Consider the following 23,047-nt stretch of genomic DNA (forward strand, 5'->3'; position numbering starts at 1 on the left):
CCTCGGCTAAATCGTTACCCAGAAGAATGTCTATGTCAGTTCTCGGGAATTCTGATCGCACCCCTATTTCAACTGGTCCAGATACCAGCTCACAATTTATAATGATCCTATGCAAAGGCACAGCTTCTGTCCCTTTTCCTATGCCTCTCAAAGCTACCTCTCCAGTCTCGGGACTAAAATCTAGTAACGTACTGTGAATCAATGACAGCTCAGCTCCAGTGTCTCTCCAGATCCGCACTGGGACTGGTGTGTCTCCCTCTTTCACAGACACGGTTCCTTCTGAAATACATTTCTCAGGCCCCTCTCGTATTCTGTCTACCTGGGGCTTTCTCGTCGATTTACTGATCACCACAATACATCCTGTAGGGATTGCTGCTTTCCCTTTTCCTATCTCCTTCCTCGGAGCAAGGCACTTGGATGCAATATAACCCACCTTTCCACAATTAAAACAGGTCAAGCCAGTACCTCTCCTGCCGTCTTGCCTTTCCTCCTCCTTATTGTTACCCCTAGCTCCTGGCTGGATCTCTGCCTCAGCCGGCGGGCTTTCTCTATTGTTCCTACGGTCTCTCTGGTAACTATAATTTGAGGAAAACTTTGTCTTGTGGGTTAGGGCATATTCATCTGCGAACCTAGCAAGTTTGGATATGGACTTATTCAGCTTCTCGTTCAAATACATCTGGATATCATCGGAAACACAACCTTTAAATTCCTCAATCAGAATGAACTCCCTGAGACGCCAAAAATCCTCTTCCACTATTTCTGCTGCACACCAATGATCCAAGAGCACACCCTTCTCATAGGCAAACTCTGCATACGTCTGATTCCACACTTACTTTAAATTTCTGAACTTTTGTCTATAGGCCTCAGGTACCAATTCATAGGTCTGAAGAATGGCCTCCTTTACTTTCTCATAATTCTCAGACTCCTCCTCCTCCATGGACAACGCCGCATATGCCCATTGTGCCTTCCCTTTTAACACACTTCGTAACAATGCCACCCGCTGATCTCCGGGCCACTTCTGACTCACTGCCACCTTTTCAAAATGCAAGAAATAACTATCAGCATCCGTCTCCTCAAATGGAGGTACTTACCTAAACTCCCTACTAACATTAAATCTCTCCTCTCAGTCTGACCCTTGAGATCTTCGCTCTTGCCTTAACTTCTCCAGGTCCATCTCATGTTGCCTCTGTTTCTCCTTCCCCCTTTGGTTCTCAGCTCTTTCCCTCTCCTTTTCAGCTGCTTCCAGCTGTTTTAACTTAATTTCATGCTCCCTCTGCTTCTCAGTTCTTTCCTGCTCCCTTTTCACCTCTAACATCTTTAGCTGGAGCTCATGCTCCCTTTGCTTTTCAGCTCTTTCTTTTTCCTTTTCGGCTTATCCCTTCTCCTTTTCAGCTGCTTCCAGCTGTTTTAACTTAATTTCATGTTCCAACCTTAATTTCTCCAGCTCTAACTGAGCCATCCCACTATCTGGTATCTTTTTAGGGATATTTTCCAATACCTCAGCCGAATACACATTCTTCACAATATAATACTGAGTTATGGCCCTCCGCACCTCCCGCTTTGTCGTTGACAACCTGTGAGGTTTAGTCCTTTTGCAATATTTATCAAGTCTGACTTTGTGGCTGCCTCTAGCTCCTCCAGGGTCGGGTTTTCTATAAATTCATCCACGTCCATCTTTACTGGTTTCCCGTCTGGTTACCCACGCAACCAGATCCAACTTTGGACTTAAAAGCCCGATTTACTGGCCCTCCAATTTGGTATCAAATCTCGAGACGAGGCCCACGTTGTTACAAACCCCGTAACTGGGTCACTTACCAGCACAGATGGAGACATCTGTTGAAGTCTGATGATACTATTTTTAACAGTATTTATTAGTAAAAATACACAAAAATAATAGTAATGCAAATATACAAATAATATACGTTGTCAATACTAAATCTAAAAGTGCAGGTATAATAATAATCAATAAGAAATAAGCTCTATCGTTGTCTAGGGGATAATGTATTGTCCGATGGAAATATAAAGTTCACTCAGTTCATGCAGGCTGCAGCCATTGGGAACCGCTGTGTTGCAACGGTTGGAGAGAGAGAGAGAGAGAGAGAGAGAGATTTGGAGAAAAACTTGCCGGCTTTCCTTTTATGATTTCGATCCATCAGGAGTCTCGTTGTCGTGGCCGTTCACTTGTGGCCTCTCCTTTAGCTAAACCGTTCTTCCGTGATGAGCCCGCCACCCTGGCAAGGGAGGACGCACACGAGCTCTCACCGGCTTTCGCTATAAAATGCTATCACGGGATTTCTAGCGTTTCTCCTGGTGTGTCTAAAGGGGTTGTTCCCCAGACCCCTCTTTTATCCTTATTCACGGGGTCTCAGATGTCAATCAGGTTGGGATGATGCAATCCCTCAACCAGCCCACTCTGGTCGTCCCCTGAGGGGCTTCCATGAAGTACAGTACTCAATACACAATTCCGTCTCCAAGAGACAATGGCCGTTATCAGTGGTTCCATTCCGCTGAGGCCAGGACACATTCCAAATCTTGTGTATTAAGCGTGTCTCTCTCTCATTTCCTGGGTCCCAGACCCGAATTAATAGTGATCTTGCGATTCTCAAAAAGGAGGGAGCGACTTTGTACCCTTCGGCCCCTCAGAGTTGCTTCTGTTACTAATATGCCACAACTCTGAGGGGCCGAAGGGTACAAAGTCGCCCCCTCCTTTTTGAGAATCGCAAGATCGCTATTAATTCAGGTCTGGGACCCAGGAAATGAGAGAGAATCCACAAGGTTTTCGAATGTGTCCTGGCCTCAGTGAAAACAAAACCCCTGATAACGGCTATTGTCTGTTGGAGACGGAATTGTGTATTGAGTACTGTACTTCATGGAATCCCCTCAGGGAATGGCCAGAGTGGGCTGGTTGAGAGATTGCATCATCCCAACCTGACTGACATCTGAGACCCCGTCAGTAAGGATAAAAGAGGGTCTGGGGAACAACCCCTTTAGACACACCAGGAGAAATGCTGGAAAGCCAGTGACAGCATTTTATAGCAAACGCTGGTGAGGGCCCGTGTGCGTCCTCCCTTGCCAGGGTAGCGGGCTCATCATGGTAGAACTGCTTAGCTAAAGGAGAGGCCACAAGTGAACGGTCACACCAACGGGACTCCCGATGGATCAAAATCATAAAAAGGAAAGCCGGCAAGTTTCTAAAAATCTCTCTCTCTCCAACCAAAAGGCTGCAGCCTGAATGAACTGAGTGACTTTTATATTTCCATTGGATAATACATTATCCCCTAGACAAGGATAGAGCTTATTTCTTATTGATTATTATTATACCCACACTTTTAGATTTAGTATTGACGACGCATATTATCTGTATGTTTGCATTGATATTATTTTTGTGTATTTTTACTAATAAATACTGTTAAAAATAGTACCATCAGACTTTAAAGGACCTCTCTATCTTTGCTGGTAAGTGACCCAGTTACGGGATTCGTAACAAAGTGGGGATCTCGTCTCAGGATTTGATACCAAATTGGAGGGCCAGTGAATCAGGCTTAATTCCAAACGTGGGTCTGGTTGCACGGGTAGCCAGACGGGAAACCAGTAAAGATGGACGTGGATGAATTTATAGAAAACCCAACTCTGGAGGCGCTAGAGGCGGCCACCAAATCAGACGATAAATATTGCGAGAGCACTAAACCTCGCAGAGGTAAGGTTGTCGATGAAAAAGCAGGAGGTGCGGAGGGCCATAACTCAGTATGATATTGTGAAGAATGTGTTTTCTGCTGAGGTATTGGAAAATATCCCTGAAAAGGTACCAGCTAGTGGGACGGCTCAGTTAGAGTTGGAGAAATTAAGGTTGGAACATGAACTTAATTTCAAGTTAAAGCAGCTGGAAGCAGCTGAAAAGGAAAAAGAGCAGGACAGAGCTGAGAAGCAGAGGGAGCATGAAATTAAGTTAAAATAGCTGGAAGCAGCTGAAAAGGAGAAAGAAAGGGCTGAAAAGGAGAAGGAAAGGGCCGAGAAAGAGAAGGAAAGAGCCGAGAAGGAGAGGGAGAGTCAAGAAGGAGAGAGAGTATGAGGAGAAAGAGAAACAGAGGCAACATGACTTGGACATGGAGAAGTTAAGGCAAGAGTGAAGAGCTCAAGGGTCAGACCGAGAGGAGCGATTTAATGTTAGTCGGAAGTTGCGGTTAGTACCTCAGTTCGAGGAGACGGATGTTGATAGTTATTTCTTGCATTTTGAAAAGGTGGCAGTGAGTCAGAAGTGGCCCAAAGAGCAATGGGTGGCGTTGTTACAAAGTGTGTTAAAAGGGAAGGCACAACAGGCATATGTGGCGTTGTCCATGGAGGAGGAAGAGTCGGAGAATTATGAGAAAGTAAAGGAGGCCATTCTTCGGACCTATGAATTGGTACCTGAGGCCTATAGACAAAAGTTCAAAAACTTAAAGAAAGGGTGGAATCAGACATATACCGAGTTTGCCTATGAGAAGGGTGTGCCCTTGGATCATTGGTGTGCAGCAGAAATAGTGGAAAAAGATTTTTGGCATCTCAGGGAGTTCATTCTGATTGAGGAATTTAAAGGATGTGTTTCGGATGATATCCGGATGTATTTGAATGAGAAGCCGAATAAGTCCATCTCAGACTTTGCTAGGTTCGCAGATGAATATGCCCTAACCCACAAGACAAAGTTTTCCTTGAATAAAAGTTACCAGAGAGACCGTAGGAACGGTAGAGAAAGCCCGCTGGGAGCTAGCGGTAAAATTAAGGACGAGGAAAGGCAAGACGGCAGGAGAGGTCCTGGCTTGACCTGTTTTAATTGTGGAAAGGTGGGTTATATTGCATCCAAGTGCCTTGCTCCGAGAAAGGAGATAGGAAAAGGGAAAGCAGCAATGTATTGTGGTGATCAGTAAATCGACGAGAAAGCCCCAGGTAGACAGAATACGAGAGGGGCCTGAGAAATGTATTTCAGAAGGAACCGTGTCTGTGAAAGAGGGAGACACACCAGTTCCAGTGCGGATCTGGAGAGACACTGGAGTTGAGCTGTCATTGATTCACAGTACGGTACTAGATTTTAGTCCCGAGACTGGAGAGGTGGCTTTGAGAGGCATAGGAAAAGGGACAGAAACGGTACCCTTGCATAGGATCATTATAAATTGTGAGCTGGTATCTGGACCAGTTGAAACTGGGGTGCGATCCGAATTCCCGAGAACTGACGTAGACATCCTTCTGGGTAACGATTTAGCCGAGGGTGACATTTGGTCGGCCATGGGGCTGCCGAGCCAGCCTGTAAGTGTGGAGGACCCGCCCCTAGGTTCCAAGATCTATCCCGCATGCGCGACCACTCACAGCATGTCAAGAAAGACAGCTGAGAAAGAGACCAGTTTAAATCCGGCCGATATCGATTTGGCCGAGACATTTTTACCGACCCTGTACCAAGAGGGTTTAGAGGGTGGTAAAACAGAGAATAGGAAAGTGAAAGAGAGTAAGGGAGAGGAGGTAGACCTGCCCTTAGCCAGGAGGAAATTTATAGAGGCACGAAGTAAAGATGAAAAACAGATAAGGCTGTTAAAAGGTCCAGGGTTGGACATGGATGATCTGTCCATTTTGGCAGAACTGTTTGAAGAAGTTGAAAATTTTAAAGGTGTTCCCGATAATGAAATGAGGGCAGTCCTAGATGAAAAGGATGCCATTACCTTGAAGAAGTCTGCTGGGTTGGCAGATGAGGTTGTTTCAGCCCGCAGGGTTGAGTTTACTCTGGAAGGGAGTTGCTCAGAGAGTAACTGGGAGGATCAGGGGAACTTAGAATTTGAAAAGGGTAGGGGTATTGGAAGCTTGGAAGAGGCAGATGTCCCATTTGAGTGTGTTCAAGATGTGGATGCACGTGGAACTGAACCTAGTAATGGAGCTCAGAAAAAGTCTGAGGTATTTGATTCAGTTGAAAAGGAATGCAGTCCTTGTGGGTCAGATGGACTTGGTTCAGTGAAGAAAAGGTTAACCGTGGTACGAGTGGGAAGTGAGAATTCCCAGTTGTTTGTGTTCGAAGGAGTGTTAAAAGTTAGTGAGGAGATGAAAGATGGTGAGGTGAATATTATTATTGAAGGAAAAGGGAAAAGTGTAGTTCCTAAATTGAACGAAGAAAATTTAAAGTCTGGATTGGTGTCAGAAGCAGTAACCAGGCTGAAGGGACAATGGCTTGTTAACATAGTGCCTGCGAATCAATTACAGGTTTATTTGGAATGTAAAGGTGCCCCACTCGCTAATGTTATTCAAGAGTGTGCTGTGAAGAGACAGAATTTGAAATGTTGTTTGGACAAAGAGGGATTGCTTGCAGATATTAAACTGAAAACTAATAGAATGAAGGGTCCTGAAGAGAAAACTAGCAATTTGCTTAAAAATTAAGGAATTGTGTGGAAATTCGGAAAATGGTCTAAGTTTGGAACACATTGTTGATAAAATAACTCCTATGAAAGGAGCATGCGAAAGCTTATTCCACACTAGTATACAAGTTAACCACTTGGGAGTTAACTGGAAAAGGGGCGAGGGTTAATGGGATGCCATTTTAAATAACAGGATCTGGTTTTAAGGGATTTCGACAAGCATGTGAATAATAAAGACAATCCCCATGGAAGATTGACTGTTAAATTTGAAAGTAAAATAAAGATTAGTATTTGCACGAACTTTTATAGTATACACGTAAGCTAAGATCACAACTCTTTAGTTTTTGTTTGCTGAAGAAAAGGAATAAAAATAGGTGGTTATTAAATTGGAGTCTGATGCTACAAGAATTTATTAAGGTACAAGATGTTAAGGTATTAAAGGAAGTGACAATATAATCCTTAACTGTTTAGATGCTGAATTGAATGTATAACTGTGTTACTCTGTAGTGAAAAAAAACTCTTTTGTATGGTGTTAGATTCTAAAATCCTGTAAGACTCTGTATTAATTCATTTTTACCTATGGTAAAAATCTTTGAAGGAAGGGGGTGTTACGAATGTGCCACAACTCTGAGGGGCCGAAAGGTACAAAGTCGCCCCCTCCTTTTTGAGAATCGCAAGATCGCTATTAATTCAGGTCTGGGACCCAGGAAATGAGAGAGAATCCACAAGGTTTTCGAATGTGTCCTGGCCTCAGTGAAAACAAAACCCCTGATAACGGCTATTGTCTGTTGGAGACGGAATTGTGTATTGAGTACTGTACTTCATGGAAGCCCCTCAGGGGATGACCAGAGCGGGCTGGTTGAGGGATTGCATCATCCCAACCTGACTGACATCTGAGACCCCGTCAGTAAGGATAAAAGAGGGTCTGGGGAACAACCCCTTTAGACACACCAGGAGAAATGCTGGAAAGCCAGTGACAGCGTTTTATAGCAAACGCTGGTGAGGGCCTGTGTGCGTCCTCCCTTGCCAGGGTAGCGGGCTCATCATGGTAGAACTGCTTAGCTAAAGGAGAGGCCACAAGTGAACGGCCACACCAACGGGACTCCCGACAGATCGAACTCATAAAAAGGAAAGCCGGCAAGTTTCTAAAAATCTCTCTCTCTCCAACCAAAAGGCTGCAGCCTGAATGAACTGAGTGACTTTTATATTTCCATCGGACAATACACTATCCCCTAGACAACGATAGAGCTATTTCTTATTGATTATTATTATACCTGCACTTTTAGATTTAGTATTGATGACGTATATTATCTGTATGTTTGCATTAATATTATTTTTGTGTATTTTTACTAATAAATACTGTTAAAAATAGTACCATCAGACTTCAACGGACCTCTCTATCTTTGCTGGTAAGTGACCCAGTTACGGGGTTCATAACACTTCACATTCATAACAGTATGGTGAACTTCTACCACCGTTTCCTCCCCTCAGCAGCCCGTATCATGCGCCCTTTGTACACCCTGATGTCGGGTAAAGACAAGGACATTACTTGGGACGAGGAGGCCGCGGCTGCTTCTGTTAAAGCCAAGGAAGCCTTGGCAGATGCCGCAATGCTTGTGCACCCCAGAACGGACGTTCCGACCGCCCTCACGGTGGACGCATCTGACACAGCAGTCGGTGGGGTGCTGGAGCAGCTCATCGAGGGGCGCTGGCAACCCCTGGCGTTTTTCAGCAAGCGCCTACGACCACCCGAACTCAAGTACAGTGCTTTTGACCGTGAGCTGTTGGCACTGTATCTGGTAATCTGGCATTTCAGGTACTTCTTAGAAGGCAGGCCGTTCACCACATCCACGGACCACAAACCGTTGACTTTCGTGTTCACGAAGGTGTCCAATCCCTGGTCGGCTCACCAGCAGCAACATCTGTCCTACATCTCCGAGTACACGACGGATATCCAGCATGTCTCGGGAAAGGACAACGTCGTGGCAGACACACTCTCCAGACCAGCTGTCCAGGCCCTGTCCCTGGGGGTGGACTATGCAGCACTGGCGGAGGCGCAACAGGCAGACGATGAGATGCCCAGCTACAGGACCGCAGTCTCCGGTTTGCAGCTGCAAGACGTTCTTGTAGGCCCAGGTGTCCCGGCAGCCTGGAGGTGGTGAGTTTTCGACTCCATACACAGTTTGGGGCACCCATCTATCAGGACAACCGTCCGGCTGGTCTCCAGCAAGTTCATGTGGCTGGACTTCACAAGCAGGTCAGTGAATGGGCCAGAACGTGCGCGCAGTGCCAAACAGCTAAGGTGCAGCGGCACACTAAAGCCCCGCCACAGCAGTTCGAACCCACCCAACGGAGGTTCGACCACATTCATGTGGATATCATGGGCCCCCTACCAGTGTCCCGAGGAGCGCGGTACCTCCTAACGATGGTAGACTGGTTCATGAGGTGGCCAGAGGCGGTCCCGCTCATCAACACATCTGCCGATTCCTGTGCCCGAACACTGATTGCAACCTGGGTAGCACGTTTCAGGGTACCGGCCCACATTACCTCCGACAGAGGTGCCCAGTTCACCTCCAGCCTGTGGTCAGCCTGTTGGGAACGCAGCTACACCACACTACTGCCTACCACCCACAGTCGAACGGACTAGTGGAGTGTTTCCACTGTCAATTGAAGTCGGCTCTCATGGCCCCCCTGAGAGGACCTAACTGGGTGGACGAGCTCCCCTGGTCCTGTTTGGAATTCGCACAGCGCCCAAAGAGGATCTGCATGCCTCATTGGCTGAGTTGGTGTACGGCGCACCCCTGGCCGTCCCAGGAGATTTCATACCAGCCCCAAGGGAGCAAGAGGAAGAACCTGCAGCAGTCCTGGACAGACTGTGTGATAGACTCAGAAACCTGGCCCCCGTACCAACTTCACAGCACGGACGGACCCCGACCCGTGTACCCAAAGACCTGCAGAACTGTAAGTTTGTGTTTGTATGAAGGGGCAGACACCGGGCACCACTACGAGGGGCCGTTCGGGGTGATCAACAACAACGGGTCCACGTACGTTCTGGACATTGGGGGGAAAGAAGAGGTTTTCACGGTGGACCGACTCGAAACAGCCCATGTGGACTTGGCGCACAGGCAGACCTCCCAAACAGAGGCTGATCCAGACTGTGGACATTGGGGGGTGTATCGCCGGTTCTGAGGGGGGGTTATGTGGCGACCCACTTTCTGCGCAAGCCAACCGGCTCACAAATAGCCAACGCATGGGGAGAGACTTTGGTAATGCACTTCTGATGTCATTTCCACCCGGAGAGGGCGTGCACTAGAGATTAAATGCCAGCTCCACGAAGTTTGAATAAACTAGTCTCGAAACGACTTACCGACTGCGTGTCGTCTCTAGCTCTGTATGTAGTACATCGCTACAGAACCATGTACATTAATAACTCAATCAGTGGTCACCTGGAACCTGACCAATGCTCATGACAACTCAAGCAGGAACAATGGTATTGTACTAAGAGCATAAATGGACATGTTTAATTTATACAACGGACTTAATGGAGTGTGAAGCACATCTCATACTGAACAATCTCTGCTGCGTTGGAACAAATTTTCAGCCTGTTAAGATTGAGATCACTGGTTTATAGCTTGAATGAAAGGAGAGGATATGATAATACAAAGTAAATCTCTGAGCCCCACCAAATAATCCACAGAACACCTGTATATCATAAAATATAATTACATTCCTGGCATATATATACTAGACAGAACCACAGAATTGTTTTCTCTGAACAGCAGGAAAAATAAATTCTGGATGCTGTTTATAGAATAATTGAACATTTATAGCAATGAGGAGCCTGTTCGCTCTTTACTTTTGTGCTGCTGGTCGAAGAGCTACCCACCCACATCTCAACTTTCAGTGGTTGATGTACAAAGCTCATGGCTCTTGCAGTACACAACCATTACTGAGTACATGGAACCACAGTGTCTGCCTCTACCATTTTGAGACATCCAGTTCCAGATCCTGACTCCTGGTGAGTGAGAAATAATGCTTCTCTCCTCACTAATCTTTCTACCAAGAAGTTTAAAGCCACGCTCCCTGGTTTTTGGCCCACAACAGAAGGAAATTGGTCCTTCCTATTTAGTCTCCCTCTGCTCTCATAATTTTATGCGTGTCAACAAATAAGTCTAATTTTAGCACTCTCTGTTCCAAAGAAAATAACTGCTACCCTACCCATCTTTTCTTCATGGGTAATATTTTCCTAACCTGTCAAAATCTTGGAAATTTTCTCTGCACCCTCTTCAATGCAATCATGCCATTCCTGTACTGTAGTGACCAAAATTTTAGACAGTAGTCATGGCTCGTGTTCAAATCTGGCATTAACTCTCTGCTCTATATCCAATAATGAGGAAATACTTCACTTTTTTTTAAACCATCTTGTCTACTTCTCTTGACATATTTAAGACTCTGTGGACATATAATCCAAGGTTCATCTATTTTTGTACACCGTTTAATATTCTTATATATTAAACATTCTCTTTGTTGGACTTCTCCAAATGCATTACTTTATCATCTCTATCCAAGTGTCTGCATCTTCTAGATCTTCCCAAAGCTGAACACTGCCTCCTGTTCAATCACATGACCAATTTTAGTATCATCTGTAAATTTTTGTCATGTCTCCTACATATGAACATCAAGAAACAAGAGACTGAGTACTGAGCCTTATGGAGCTCCATTGCTCACAGTATTTTACAAAGTTATATGTACACCATTACTTCTTGCCTTCTGTTCTCAAAGTCAGTTTTAGATCAAACTTCTCTCTCTGTGGGAGTCACACAGGCATCTACTGTTTTGAACATGCTGTCATCCCTGGAGAGCAGGCCTTCCCAATCTGGGGTCTAAGGACCACCTCGGTTAATGGTAGAGATTCACGGTATTAAAAGCTTGGGAGCCCCTGCTGTTGAGAGGCTTGTAAAATCCATATAGACTTCATCAAATTCATAATCCTCCTTTGTTGCTTTCTCAAAAAATGCAATCATGCCAGTCAGACACAACCTTCCCTTCTCAAGTCATGCTGACTTCCCCTGGCTAATCTGTGTTTTTCTAAACACAGTTTGTTATCAGCTGTCAAAGTTGATTTCACTAACTTGCCCCCACTGAGTTCAAACTGAGCTGGTTTGGGTTATTCTTTTCTCCGGTTTTAAATAGAGGGACAATAGGGAGTGGCAGAGTAGCATAATGGTAAGGTTCCCCATGCAGGGCTCATTCAGAAGGTAAAGAGGCATGGGATCCAATAGAATCTTGCTAAGTGGATCCAGAATTGGATTGCCCACATAAGACAAAGGGTGGTTGCTGATGGTTCATATTCTGCATGGAGGACGGTGGCTAGTGGTGTTCTGCAGGGATCCATTCTGGGACCCCTCCTCTTTGTGACTTTCATAAATGATCTGGATGAGGGAGTAGAAGGGTGGGATAGTAAGTTTGCTGATGACACAAAAGTTGGGGGTGTTATGGATAGTCTGGAGGGTTGTCAAAGTTTACAACTGGACATCAATAGGGTGCAGAACTGGGCTGAGAAGTGGCAGAAGTATGAAGTGGTTCATTTTGGTAGGTCAAATTTGAAGACAATATATAATATTAATAGTAAGACTCTGGTAGTGTGGAGGATCAACAATATCTTGGGGTCTGTGTCCACAGGACACTCAAAGCTATTGCATCGGTTGACAGTGTTGTTAAGAAGGCATATGGTGTGATGGCCTTCATCAACCATGGGACTGAGTTCAAAAGCCACAAATTAATGTTAAAGCTATACAAGACCTTAGTTAGTTCCCACATGGAGTATTGTGTTCAGTTCTGGACACCTCACTACAGGATGGATGTGGACACTATAGAGAGAGTGCAGAGGAGATTTACAAGCATGCCTTATGAGAAAAGGTTGAGTGAACTTGACCTTTTCTCCCTGGAACGACGGAAGAGGTGACCAGATAGAGCTGTGTAAAATGACGTGAGGCATTGATCGTGTGGATAGCCCAAGGCTTTTTCCCAGGGCTGAAATGGCTAACAGGAGGGGCACAGTTTTAAGGTGCTTTGAAGTATGTATAAGGAGAATGTCAGAGCTATGTTTCTCATACTGAGAGTGGTGGGTGCAGGGAATGCACTGCCAGTGCTGGTGATACAGGCAGATACATTAGGGTCTTTTAAGAGACTCTTAGATAGGTACATGGAACTTAGAAAAATAGGGAAACTCTAGGCAGTTTCTAGAGTAGGTTACATGGTCGGCACAACATTGTAGACTGAAGGGCCTGTAATGTGCTGTAGATTTCTATATACTATGATCTATATCACACTGTATTCTTTGCCAGTCTTCTACATTATCCAAAACTCCACCAATCTTGGTGTCATCAGCAAATTTACTAACCCACCCATCTAGATTTTCCTCCAGGCCATTTATATACGTTACAAAGCAGAGGTCCCAGCACAGATCCCTGTGAAACTCCACTAATTACAGACCTCCAGCTTGAATAAATCTCTTCAGCCACTATCCTTTGCCTTCTATGCACAAAACAGTTCTGAAATCAATCAGGCACTTTACTAAGGGTCCCATCGAGGATGTGGGAAGAGTAAAGTTAAATTGGAATACAACTATTGCAAATAGGTGCCTGGTGATCACTGTGGGGCTACTGGACTGAAGGGCTTATTTACATGTTATCAGAGAGTCGCTCTGAAAGGGGTGATGAACGAGGTGAAGGGATGGACATTACAAAAGATTGTGTGGAGTAGGCGCCAATATGAGATGAAAAAACAACTTATGAAGTAATGAGTAGCAAAAGGAACGCAAGCTATAAGAGCTTTAAAAGTGATTTAGATAGGCTGGAATTCCAGACTGAACTCAGGGTAAAGTCCAGAAGGATCAGTTGAAGATGGGATGTTGTTCCTTGAACCTACATTGGACATCTGGAACAGTGAGACTGAGCGGAAATTTAAAGTGAAACGGAGGGATTTTGGCTAAAACTAGTCACTAACTATGAAAACACACTCAGCGTACCTCAATAAACACATCTCTTTCACATTCATCTACTTTCACTGTTTCATGAGAGGGCAAATTGTACACTTACATAAAGTGATTTATTTCATCAGTTTTACAGAGGTTTAGAATACAGCTTAATATGCATTAAGATGATCATACAAGAGCTATCTGCTTGTGTATTTTTTTCAATTTACAAATTACAATACATTAATCTGGTTCTTTTTTTTTCTTCAGTGTAAATGTACACATCAGGTATTCTCCGGCTGTTCTGTAGCAGCTTTGTGATCTGGCAAGTTTGAACAATGTGGTTGTAGTGCAGTATATAATGTGTGGAGAACATAACTGGGAACTTCACACCTTTGTGGTTGTATAAAACGTCTTTTAGAAAAAAAACACCTTATGGCAATGACATGCCTGCTCCACAGGGCAGACACAGAACAAGGTAAAAACTGTCACTGACCAATGTTCCAGACAGAGAATAGCACAACTTTTTCTTTTAAAAAAAACATACAAAAGGACTATAAGTTGCTATCAAGAATTTACATTTGTCATAAAACTCTAAAGTCAAAGCAGTATAACACATACTGCACTTTATCAAATACGCCTACAACAGTAATACAAAATATTTTCACCGCTGTTATACATTGTGTAAACTGTGTGCTAATAACAAATACTATTTTGAGTGAATGACTGTAAATACAGTTTGCTTTCTTGCTTTGAATGTCCTTACTATTAATTTACTGAGATGCTTTTCTCTTTTATTCTAAAAAGAAAAGCGTAACAAGAATCCATTTGGTCTTTCTGTTCACTGGCAGAATCGGGCTTATTTTCCCGTCTTGAGAAAATTATATGTTCATTTTTACACCCCTTCTGCAGCCACTGATGACAAACTCTTCATACCAGGCAGTTCTTTTCCTCTTTTTATGTTTCGAAAGGGTCCAGTTGGAGATGCAGAGGCAACGTGGTCAAGTGTTCGTTCTTTGCTTGTTGGCGAAGTGTGATGGGGCTTGCTTTGATGGTCTCGTCTCCTCGTTGGTTACTCCGGCTTAGAGTCTTTCTCTGTCTCTGTGTTTACGCAATAGTTGGGTTGCTCTGAGGGTGAATAGCCAGGCAGACACACGCACTTATAGGATCCATCAGTGTTGATGCATTTGGCATTCCGGCACAACGACATTTTGTCATTGAGCTCAGTGCATTCATTCACATCTGAAATAAAGGAAATAAAATGAAGCACTGAGAGTTAGAAATGTGCGATCCAGTCTCAGAGCGGGTTGAGACATGTCATCATGACAACAACCTTGACTAATGTCAACTAAACATTGACTTCAGGGAGAGGGGTGGAGTCCACATGCTGAGGTCGAGAGGGTTGAGGATTGAGAGCTTCATATTTCTAGGAGTGAACATCACTAACGTCCTGTCCTAGTCCAGCCACGTTGATGTCACGGCCAAGAAAGTTCATCAACGCCTTTACCTTCTTTGGGATGTTAAAGGAAAAAATTGGCATGTCCCCTTTGACCTTTGTCAATTTTTATCAATGCACCATAAAATAAAACATCCTACCTGGGTGCATAATGGCTTGGAATGGCAACTACTCTGCCCTTGAACCTGCAGAGAGTTGTGGACGCAGCTCAACACATTACGGAAATCAGCCTCCCCTTCACAGACTCTGTCAACACTCCTCACTGCTTCAGTAGAGCAGCCAACACGATCAAAGACCCCGCCCACCCTGGATATTCTCCCATCTCTCCCTTCCACTGGGCAGAAGATGCAAAAGCCTAAAAACACATTCCAGGCTCAAGGGTGTCCCTCTTTGCACTGTTCTAAGACTACCGAAGGTTCCCTAGTGTAATAAGATGGACTCTTGACCTCACAATCTTCCTTGTTATGACCTTGCACCTTAATACCTACCGGCACTGTGCTTTCTTAGTAACTGTAAAACTTTACTCTGCACTCCGTTACTGATTTACCTTGTACTGCCACAACACACTGTTACAATGCAATGCTGGATGCAAGGCAAGTTTTTCACTCTGCCTCATTACAAATCATAATAATATACCAATTTGCCAGATTTCATTTGATATCAATTCTGTCACAGTAATAACTGAGCAGTTTGACAAGAAAGCTGTTTACACCTTTGGGGGAAAATTGCATCTACGTTACAAGAGCCTGGTAAATCAGTCATACAATAAGATCCTTCACTAGTTGAGGCTCCCAGAAATGGGTGAAAGTGATTTTATCGCCATCTTACACCACTGGTTTGGCAAGGTGAGACTGAAGCTTCTCCATATGATGCACGACATCCCATTAAAGTAAGTCACTGCTTTTACTGTTGAGTGTCTAGTTACGAAGAAAGTCAACTTATTCTACTTCTCCGTACAACAACATGTCCTGCAACGCTTTGTGCTTAATGCACAAGATCAGAGAAGCCAAAATTCATTTCTGCATTACACAGACAGCAGCACTGGTGTTTCTTCATGCACCAATGCTGAGCTCAATTTCATCAACTTTGTCTCCAACTTCCACCCTGGCCTTAAATTCACTTGGTCCATTTGTAACATCACTCAGCCCTTCTTCGACCTCTTTGTCTCCATCTTTGGAGACAAACTGTCTATTGACATCTTTTATAAATCTGCCAATTCCCACAGCTATCTTGACTATATCTGTTCCCAGCATGTCTCCCTTAAAACTGCTATTCCCTTTTCTCAGTTCATTTGTCTCCACCGCAACTGTTTCCAGGGAGAGGCTTTCCTTTCCAAGACATCAAAGGAGTCCTCCTCCTTCATAAAGCGGGGCTTCCCTTCCTCCATCTTTGATGCTGCCCTCACCCGTATCTCCATTTTTTGGACATCCATACTCGCCCTGTCTTCCTGCCATTTTAACATGGATAGAGTTAATCTCGTCCTCATCTACCATCGCATGAGCTGCTGCATCCTGCACATTATTTTCCTCCCTCACCTCCATTCAGGTCCCCAAACAGTCCTGCCAAGTAAAGCAACACTTCATCTGTAAATCATTTGGGGTTGTCTACTGTATCTGCTGCTCCTGATGTGGCCTCCTCTACATTGGCGAGACAGACATAAACTGGGGGGGTCACTTAATTGAGCACCTCTGCTCCATCTGCTATAAGCAGAATTTCCCAGTGGCTAACCATCTTAATTCCTATCCCCACTCCTATTCTGACATGTCAGTCCATGCCCTCTTCTTCTGCCAATGATGAGGCTACTCTCAGGTTGAAAGAGCAACACCTTATTTACATCTAAGTAGCCTCTAATCTGACAGCATGAACATTGATTTCTTCTTCCAGAAATTTTTTATTCTTTTCCCTTCCCTCTTCTTCTAATCCACACTCTGGCCTTTTATCTCTTTTCCTCACCTGCCAATCACTGTCCCTGGTGTTCCTCCTGCCTCTTTTTTTCCCATGGTCCACTCCCCTCTCCTATTGAATTCCTTTTTCCCCAGCCCTTCGCCTTTTCCACCTATCACCTCCCAGCTTCTTACTTCATCCTCCCCTCCTCTACCCACCTGGCTTCACCTATCGCCTTCAAGCTTGTCCTGCATCCCTTCCCCCCACCTTCTTACTCTGGCATCTTCCCTCTTCCTTTCCCGTCCTGACAAGGCCTCTTGACCAAGTGTTTATTCATTTCCGCAGGTGCCGCCTGACCTGCTGAGTTCCTCCAGTGTTGTGTGTGCATTGCAGTCAAATCTCACTGACATGAAACAGTACTTCAGGTTCAGCAGCTTCATTAACTTATTTACTTCAGCCCATGACGTTGTGCCAAATTAAATCAGCTAATGAAGCTCATCAAACTTTCACAAGTACAGTTCAGTATTGCACACAATGACCTTATCATCTGTCTGTTCTATATATACAAAATAGGGGATGTCGCACTGTGACCTGGTTACGTCTGGAGCATTTTGCCCAAACCCAAGATGTAAAACCAACTTTAATGCATTGTAACACTTAGCTGCTCCACTGGCTTGCTTATAAAGCAGTGGCAACTCAAAGGGCCAAATGGCCTAATTCTGCTCCTATGTCTATGTCTTATAGTCGAAAGTACACATGGAACTGATGGAATTTTTTTAGTCAACTTATGCCTCTGTCTCCTTAAGGTGCATGATCCACTCTACGTAATGCTCTCATTGCTCGGTCATGCCACTATCAGGAGTTGTCTTCTCCAGAAATATTATCAAGTTAAACAGATTGAATTAGCAGGAGCCTGAACATTAGAATGGCTTTTGTATAAGCAGATGGATGGAAGAAACAAAACAATATTGGTGGCTGGCCAAATTAATGAGGTCAGAATCAATTGCAGGAGAGAGGAGGTTGGAGAATTTAGAAAACAGAGGCAAATGTTTCAATTATCACACTTTGGCCCTAACAGAGGCTACATTATAGGATGGTCTTCTTACGTATTGAGCAATAACTGCTCTACTTGTTACATCTGAACTTACCAACGCATTCCAGCCTGGTTATGTCCAGCTGGTACCCATCGTAACAATCGCAAGTGTAGCCCTCCTGCACCCGGACACAACGCCCGTTCTCACAGCCATTCAGAATTCCGCATTCCTCTGCCTGCAGTCCCTCAAAGCTCTCCAGTGGATCTAGAAGATAGTGAACAAAATTGTGAGCTACGGCTGAAACTCCACTTGCAGTCAGGAGTGCTGCGAGGCACTCTCGTGGACAAATTCATCAGGATCTTCATGAGAGGTGGCTATTTTAGATGAGTTGCCAATTCATCGTGGATGGCAGGATGGAGCTAAGTCGCTACCGTAGGAGGTGTAACATGCTCCTTCCCTCTGCTAGCCTGCAGTTCACTCTTGGGCAAGGTGTAGCACCTGCCTAACCCCCGGTCATGGTCACATGAAGCCATGGGAGCAGGTGGCGGATGGCCGTGTGAGCAGCTGGTGTATATCACAAGTCCTGGTTATGCGAGGCAGATAATCTATGAATAGTATTGATAATGATTGGGATCACCCATTTTGTAAAGAAACTACCCAGAAGAAGGCAATAGAAAACCATTTCTGTAGAATTTGCCAAGAACAATCATGGTCATGGAACATGATTACAAACACGATCCAACACGACACATGATGATAATAGTGATGATCCTATTTATCTCTGGATAGATAGGCTGCCATGGCTACTGTACCCAAATATCTTGCCCAACCACTATGCACCTCCTCAAAATGACAGAAAGCTATAAGCTTCTCAGAATTTGTGCAGCTCATTTTTACATTTAGATTCTGATAATGTCGGCTCCATTGCACAAGTACCTTTGCCCTGTCCTTATTCTGTTCTTTATTCTGTTCTCTGTCATCTCAAAACATGCTGATTCCAAAGTATAATGTTCACCTATAACTCTTATATCCGAAGTTGGGCTATAGAGGAATAAGATATTATTAAACTAAGAGCAATGAGTTTGGGGTAATGTACTGGTATAGAGAGAAGATTAATCATGGACAGACAGCAGACGATAGGAATGAACTGTTAATATTTAGGTCAGGAGACTATAACTAATGGAGTGCCTCAAGGATTGGTGTTGGGATCCTAACTGTTCACAATCTACAGCCGTAACGTAGATGAGGAAACCCAGTGTAATTCCTCCGCAAATGTCACAGATGATGGTGACTGGGAGGCCAGGAAGGAGAGAGAGCTTAGTGACCTAGTGACAGGGTGTCTTGACAGCAACCTTTCCTTCGGAGTCAGTATCTTCAGGAGGGTAAGCGGTGTACATGCTCCTGTCTGCATCAACTGTGTGAGGTTAAGAGGGATGAGAGCTTCAAGTTCTTAGAAATGAACATCACCTGTCCTGGTTCAAGCCACATTGATGTCAGAATCAGATTCACATTTACTTTTCACATTTAACTCAAACATAAAGTGAAATGCATCATTTGTGTTAACAACCTTCACACCCAACAATGAGCCGGGGGCAGCCCACGAGTATTGCTGCACATTCCAGTGGCAGCATAGCATGCCCACAGTGTTCCACAGAACAGCACAAGCAACAACAACAACAGCAAAAAAAACAAGATAACAAATGCAAAACAAGCCCCTTTCCCACCCCCTCAACAGCAAAACAAACCCCTTTCCCACTCCCCTCACCCACCCACCCAAACAGGCTTCCATTCTAGGACAGGCCACCCCTGGGCCTCCAGTCCTTGTCTCTGGATTCTCAGACGCACAGGCTTCGGACCTCACCCCAGGACACCAATCACTGGTTTGACTTTCGGGCCTCGACTTCCTGACTTGCACAGACCTCTGACCCCAGCGGCCCTGGCTTTCACGACTCCTTCGGACCTCCTACTTTGGTTTTTTGACCTTCGGCCTTGTCATCTGGACCTTGCTGAGTTTGACCTTTGGGCTTCTACTCCACTCTTGTACAGACTATGACTTTGGGCCTGTACTCACTGAAATTTAGAAGAATGTGTGGGGATCTCATTGAAACCTACCGAATGTTGAAAGGACTAGATAGGGTGGATGTGGAGAGGATATTTCCAATGGTGAGGGTATCCAGAACTAGAGAGCACAGCCTCAAAATTGAGAGGTGACTTTTTAGAACAGAGATAAGGAGGAATTCTTTCACTAGAGAGTAGTGAATCTGTTGATTGCTCTGTCACAGACTATGGTGGAGGCCAAGTTTGTGGGTACTTTTAAGGTGGAAGTTGATAGTTTCCTGATCGGTCAGGCATACAGAGTTGAGTGGGATCTGGGATCAGCCATGATGGAATAGCAGAGTAGACTTGATGGGATGAATGGCCTAATTCTGCTCCTATGTCATATGGTCTTATAGACTTCTGCATTTGCACAGACCTCCAACCCCAATGACCCACTGGGGGTGGAAAGTCAACAGTCTTCGTGACTCCTGACCTTACCCATTATTATTGTGTTTATTTTGCTCTCCTTTAAACTTGTGTACCAAAAAGGTCATTAAACAATCTTGAATATTGAATCTTGATACAATTTTGAGCAGTCTCATACACAGCAAGCTTTTCTCTCTTGCCTTGTTTCACTAAGTAAGCCTAATCTTTGGCAATGAAATACCATCTTGGTGGCAGGTACGTGGGCACTGGGAGCCAGATCACAGCTGGTCAATTTCAGCTGTGTAACTGCAGCAATGGAAGCCATCTATTGGCGACAGACTAAGAACTCGGAATGATTTGTTCCCTTCCAGGCACTAATGTAAGGAAAACTGGCACGAGTGAGTGAATTGCTAATAAAAACACAAGGCAGCATTGAAGCTAACAGCTGTAACATCGCCCTCCCTCTGTCCCACTCTTGGCTTCTTCCTGCTCTAACAATAACAATATTCATTCCAAAAGGAAGCAATTTTTTCAAACTATGAAATACGATTTTTATTATGTTCCTGAGCGAATTTAATTCATAGCAGTAAATTTATCTATATTACATGACCACGTATGGTTATAATTTAACTACATCAATATCCATCCTTTTTTGATGGTAATAAACACACTATACAATCCCGTCTGCCTCTGAAATACAATTTAATTGACTATATTGGGACGAATTTCAGAAACACAATTCAGCGTACGTCTTCTACCTCCAGGGCAGTCCATTGGGATTGAAGATGATTTGCTTTTCCTCCGGTTCTGTGGCACTTGAGATGGTCAAAAAGCCCAATATGGGCTCCAGAGAATGCCATGCATGGGAAAGAGATGTCTCATGAGGTGGCTGAATAGACAGGTTGTTGAGGAAGTTGTGTGCTTATTTGGCCTCCCTGTGGAAATTTAAGGACCTCTCTGCCTTTCCAGTTGATTTTTTTTTCTCCATATTCAGCAGCCATGAGGCTGAGATTTCCATAAATCAGTGTTATGTATTTCTCAAAAATTCCAGGACCTCTGGGCATAAAATTCAAGCAAGCATAACTCACACGCAATGGTCTTGGGATGAGGCAGTGGGCAAATCCACTCACGTAAACTCAGAAATTCAAACACGGGGAAAGAAGCTGTCTTAATACCATCAACCATTCTGTTCACAGTAAGATGGAGCCAGAATACATCTGTTTTGAGGTTAGTGCAGAAAGTCAGAACCGATTCTGATTGAGAGGAACAGAAGTCCCAGTTTTGTGGAGATAATACTTCGGGAGTAATACTGTTTATTCCTTTCCATAGATGTTGCCTGACCAGCTATTTACAGGTGTTACTATCCTCACTCTCCTTTTCAAGCTCCACGAGGGCAGAAGGAGGTCACCCCTGATATTCATTGATCCTGATATTGGAAATGATTGATTAATCAGGTTCTGTACAGGAAGCAATCCAAAGAAAGAACACAAATGGACATCTTGAAACAGAAAGTACTGGAAATACAAATCATGCACAGAAAATACTGGTAACATATTCAACCGGTCAACATCAACTGTGGAGAGAGAATGAGAGTTAATATTTCAGGGCAATACTCTTTCATTCAATGAAATTTCTTCATCCTGAAACATTAATTGCTCCCTCTTTTCAGGGCCTGATGGGATTTTCCTCAGGTTATTGAAGGAGGCAAGAGATGAGATTGCCGTGCCCTTGATCAGTATCTTTGTGTCCTCTCTAGCCACAGGCCAGGTCCCGGAAGACTGTAGAGTGGCTAATGTTGTACCACTAAAAAGGGAACAAGGGAAAATCCTGAGAACTACAGACCACAGAGTCTCACTTAAGTTGTTGGGAAACTGCTGGAGAGAATTGTTAGGGATAGGATATATGAGCATTTGGAAACCCGTGGCCTAATTAGGAGAGCCAACATGCCTTTGTTCATGGCAGGTTGTGCTTTGCTAACTTGACTGATTATCTTGACAAGGTGAAAAGAGAGATTGATGAGGTTAGGGCAGTGGATGTTGTCTACATGGATTTCAGTAAGGTGTTTGATGAAGTCCCTCATGGGAGACTAATCCAGAAGGTTAAGATGCTTGGGATCTGCGGCGAATTTGCTGTTTGGATTCAGAACTGGCTTGCACGTAAAAGACAAAGGGTAGTGGTTGAAGGTTGAGCTGAAAGTGGTAAGTAGTGGAGTTTCACAGGGATCTGCGCTGGGGTCTCTGCTGTTTGTGATGTACATAAATGACCTGGATGAAAATGTAGATGCGTGGGCTAGTAAATTTGTAGATGATACCGAGGTTGGCAGAGTTGTAGATAGTGTAGAAGACTGGCAATGAATACAGCATGATACAGATCAGTGGCAGATATGGGCAGAGAAATGGCAGATGGAATTTAACCCAGATAGATGTGAGGCATTGCACCTCAGAAGGGTAAATACAAGGTCGTTAACAGTGTTGCTGAGCAGAGAGAGCTTGGGACCCAAGTTCATAGCCCCTTGAAAGTGGCTGCACAGATCGATAAGGTGGCTAAGAAGGCTTATGGAGTGCTTGCTTTTTATTAGTCGAGGCACTGAGCTCAAACATCAATAGGTTATGTTACAACTTCATAAAACTCTGGTTAGGCCAAATCTGGAGTGTTGTGTACAGTTCTGGTCTCCTCTTTACAGGAGAGATGGTGAGGGGGCAGAAGAGGTTTACCAGGATGCTGCCTGGTTTAGAGGACATGTGCTATTGGGTTGTTTTCTCTGGAGCATTAGAGGCTGAAGGGAGTTCTGATAGAGGTTCACAAGATTATGAGACCCTAGATAGAGTGGACAGAGAGTATATGTTTCCTGGGGTTAAAATGTGCA

General features: G+C 44.3%; 1 protein-coding gene across 3 annotated transcripts in view; it reads right to left on the bottom strand.

The window, feature by feature from the left end:
• Positions 1 to 13,456: 13,456 nt before the first annotated feature.
• Positions 13,457 to 23,047, bottom strand: part of ltbp1 (latent transforming growth factor beta binding protein 1) — a 416,523-nt gene continuing 406,932 nt past the window's right edge. For all 3 annotated transcript variants that reach the window (XM_059985624.1, XM_059985626.1, XM_059985625.1), the window contains 2 exons: positions 17,833 to 17,982; positions 13,457 to 14,586 (listed from right to left, as the gene is read on the bottom strand). In XM_059985624.1, coding sequence (XP_059841607.1) covers positions 14,417 to 14,586; positions 17,833 to 17,982 — 320 coding nt within the window. In that variant the 3' untranslated portion in view covers positions 13,457 to 14,416. The remainder of the gene's footprint in view (positions 14,587 to 17,832; positions 17,983 to 23,047) is intronic.

This window comes from Hypanus sabinus, chromosome 12, assembly GCF_030144855.1.
Source record: "Hypanus sabinus isolate sHypSab1 chromosome 12, sHypSab1.hap1, whole genome shotgun sequence".
In the NCBI taxonomy this organism is placed as follows: domain Eukaryota; kingdom Metazoa; phylum Chordata; class Chondrichthyes; order Myliobatiformes; family Dasyatidae; genus Hypanus; species Hypanus sabinus.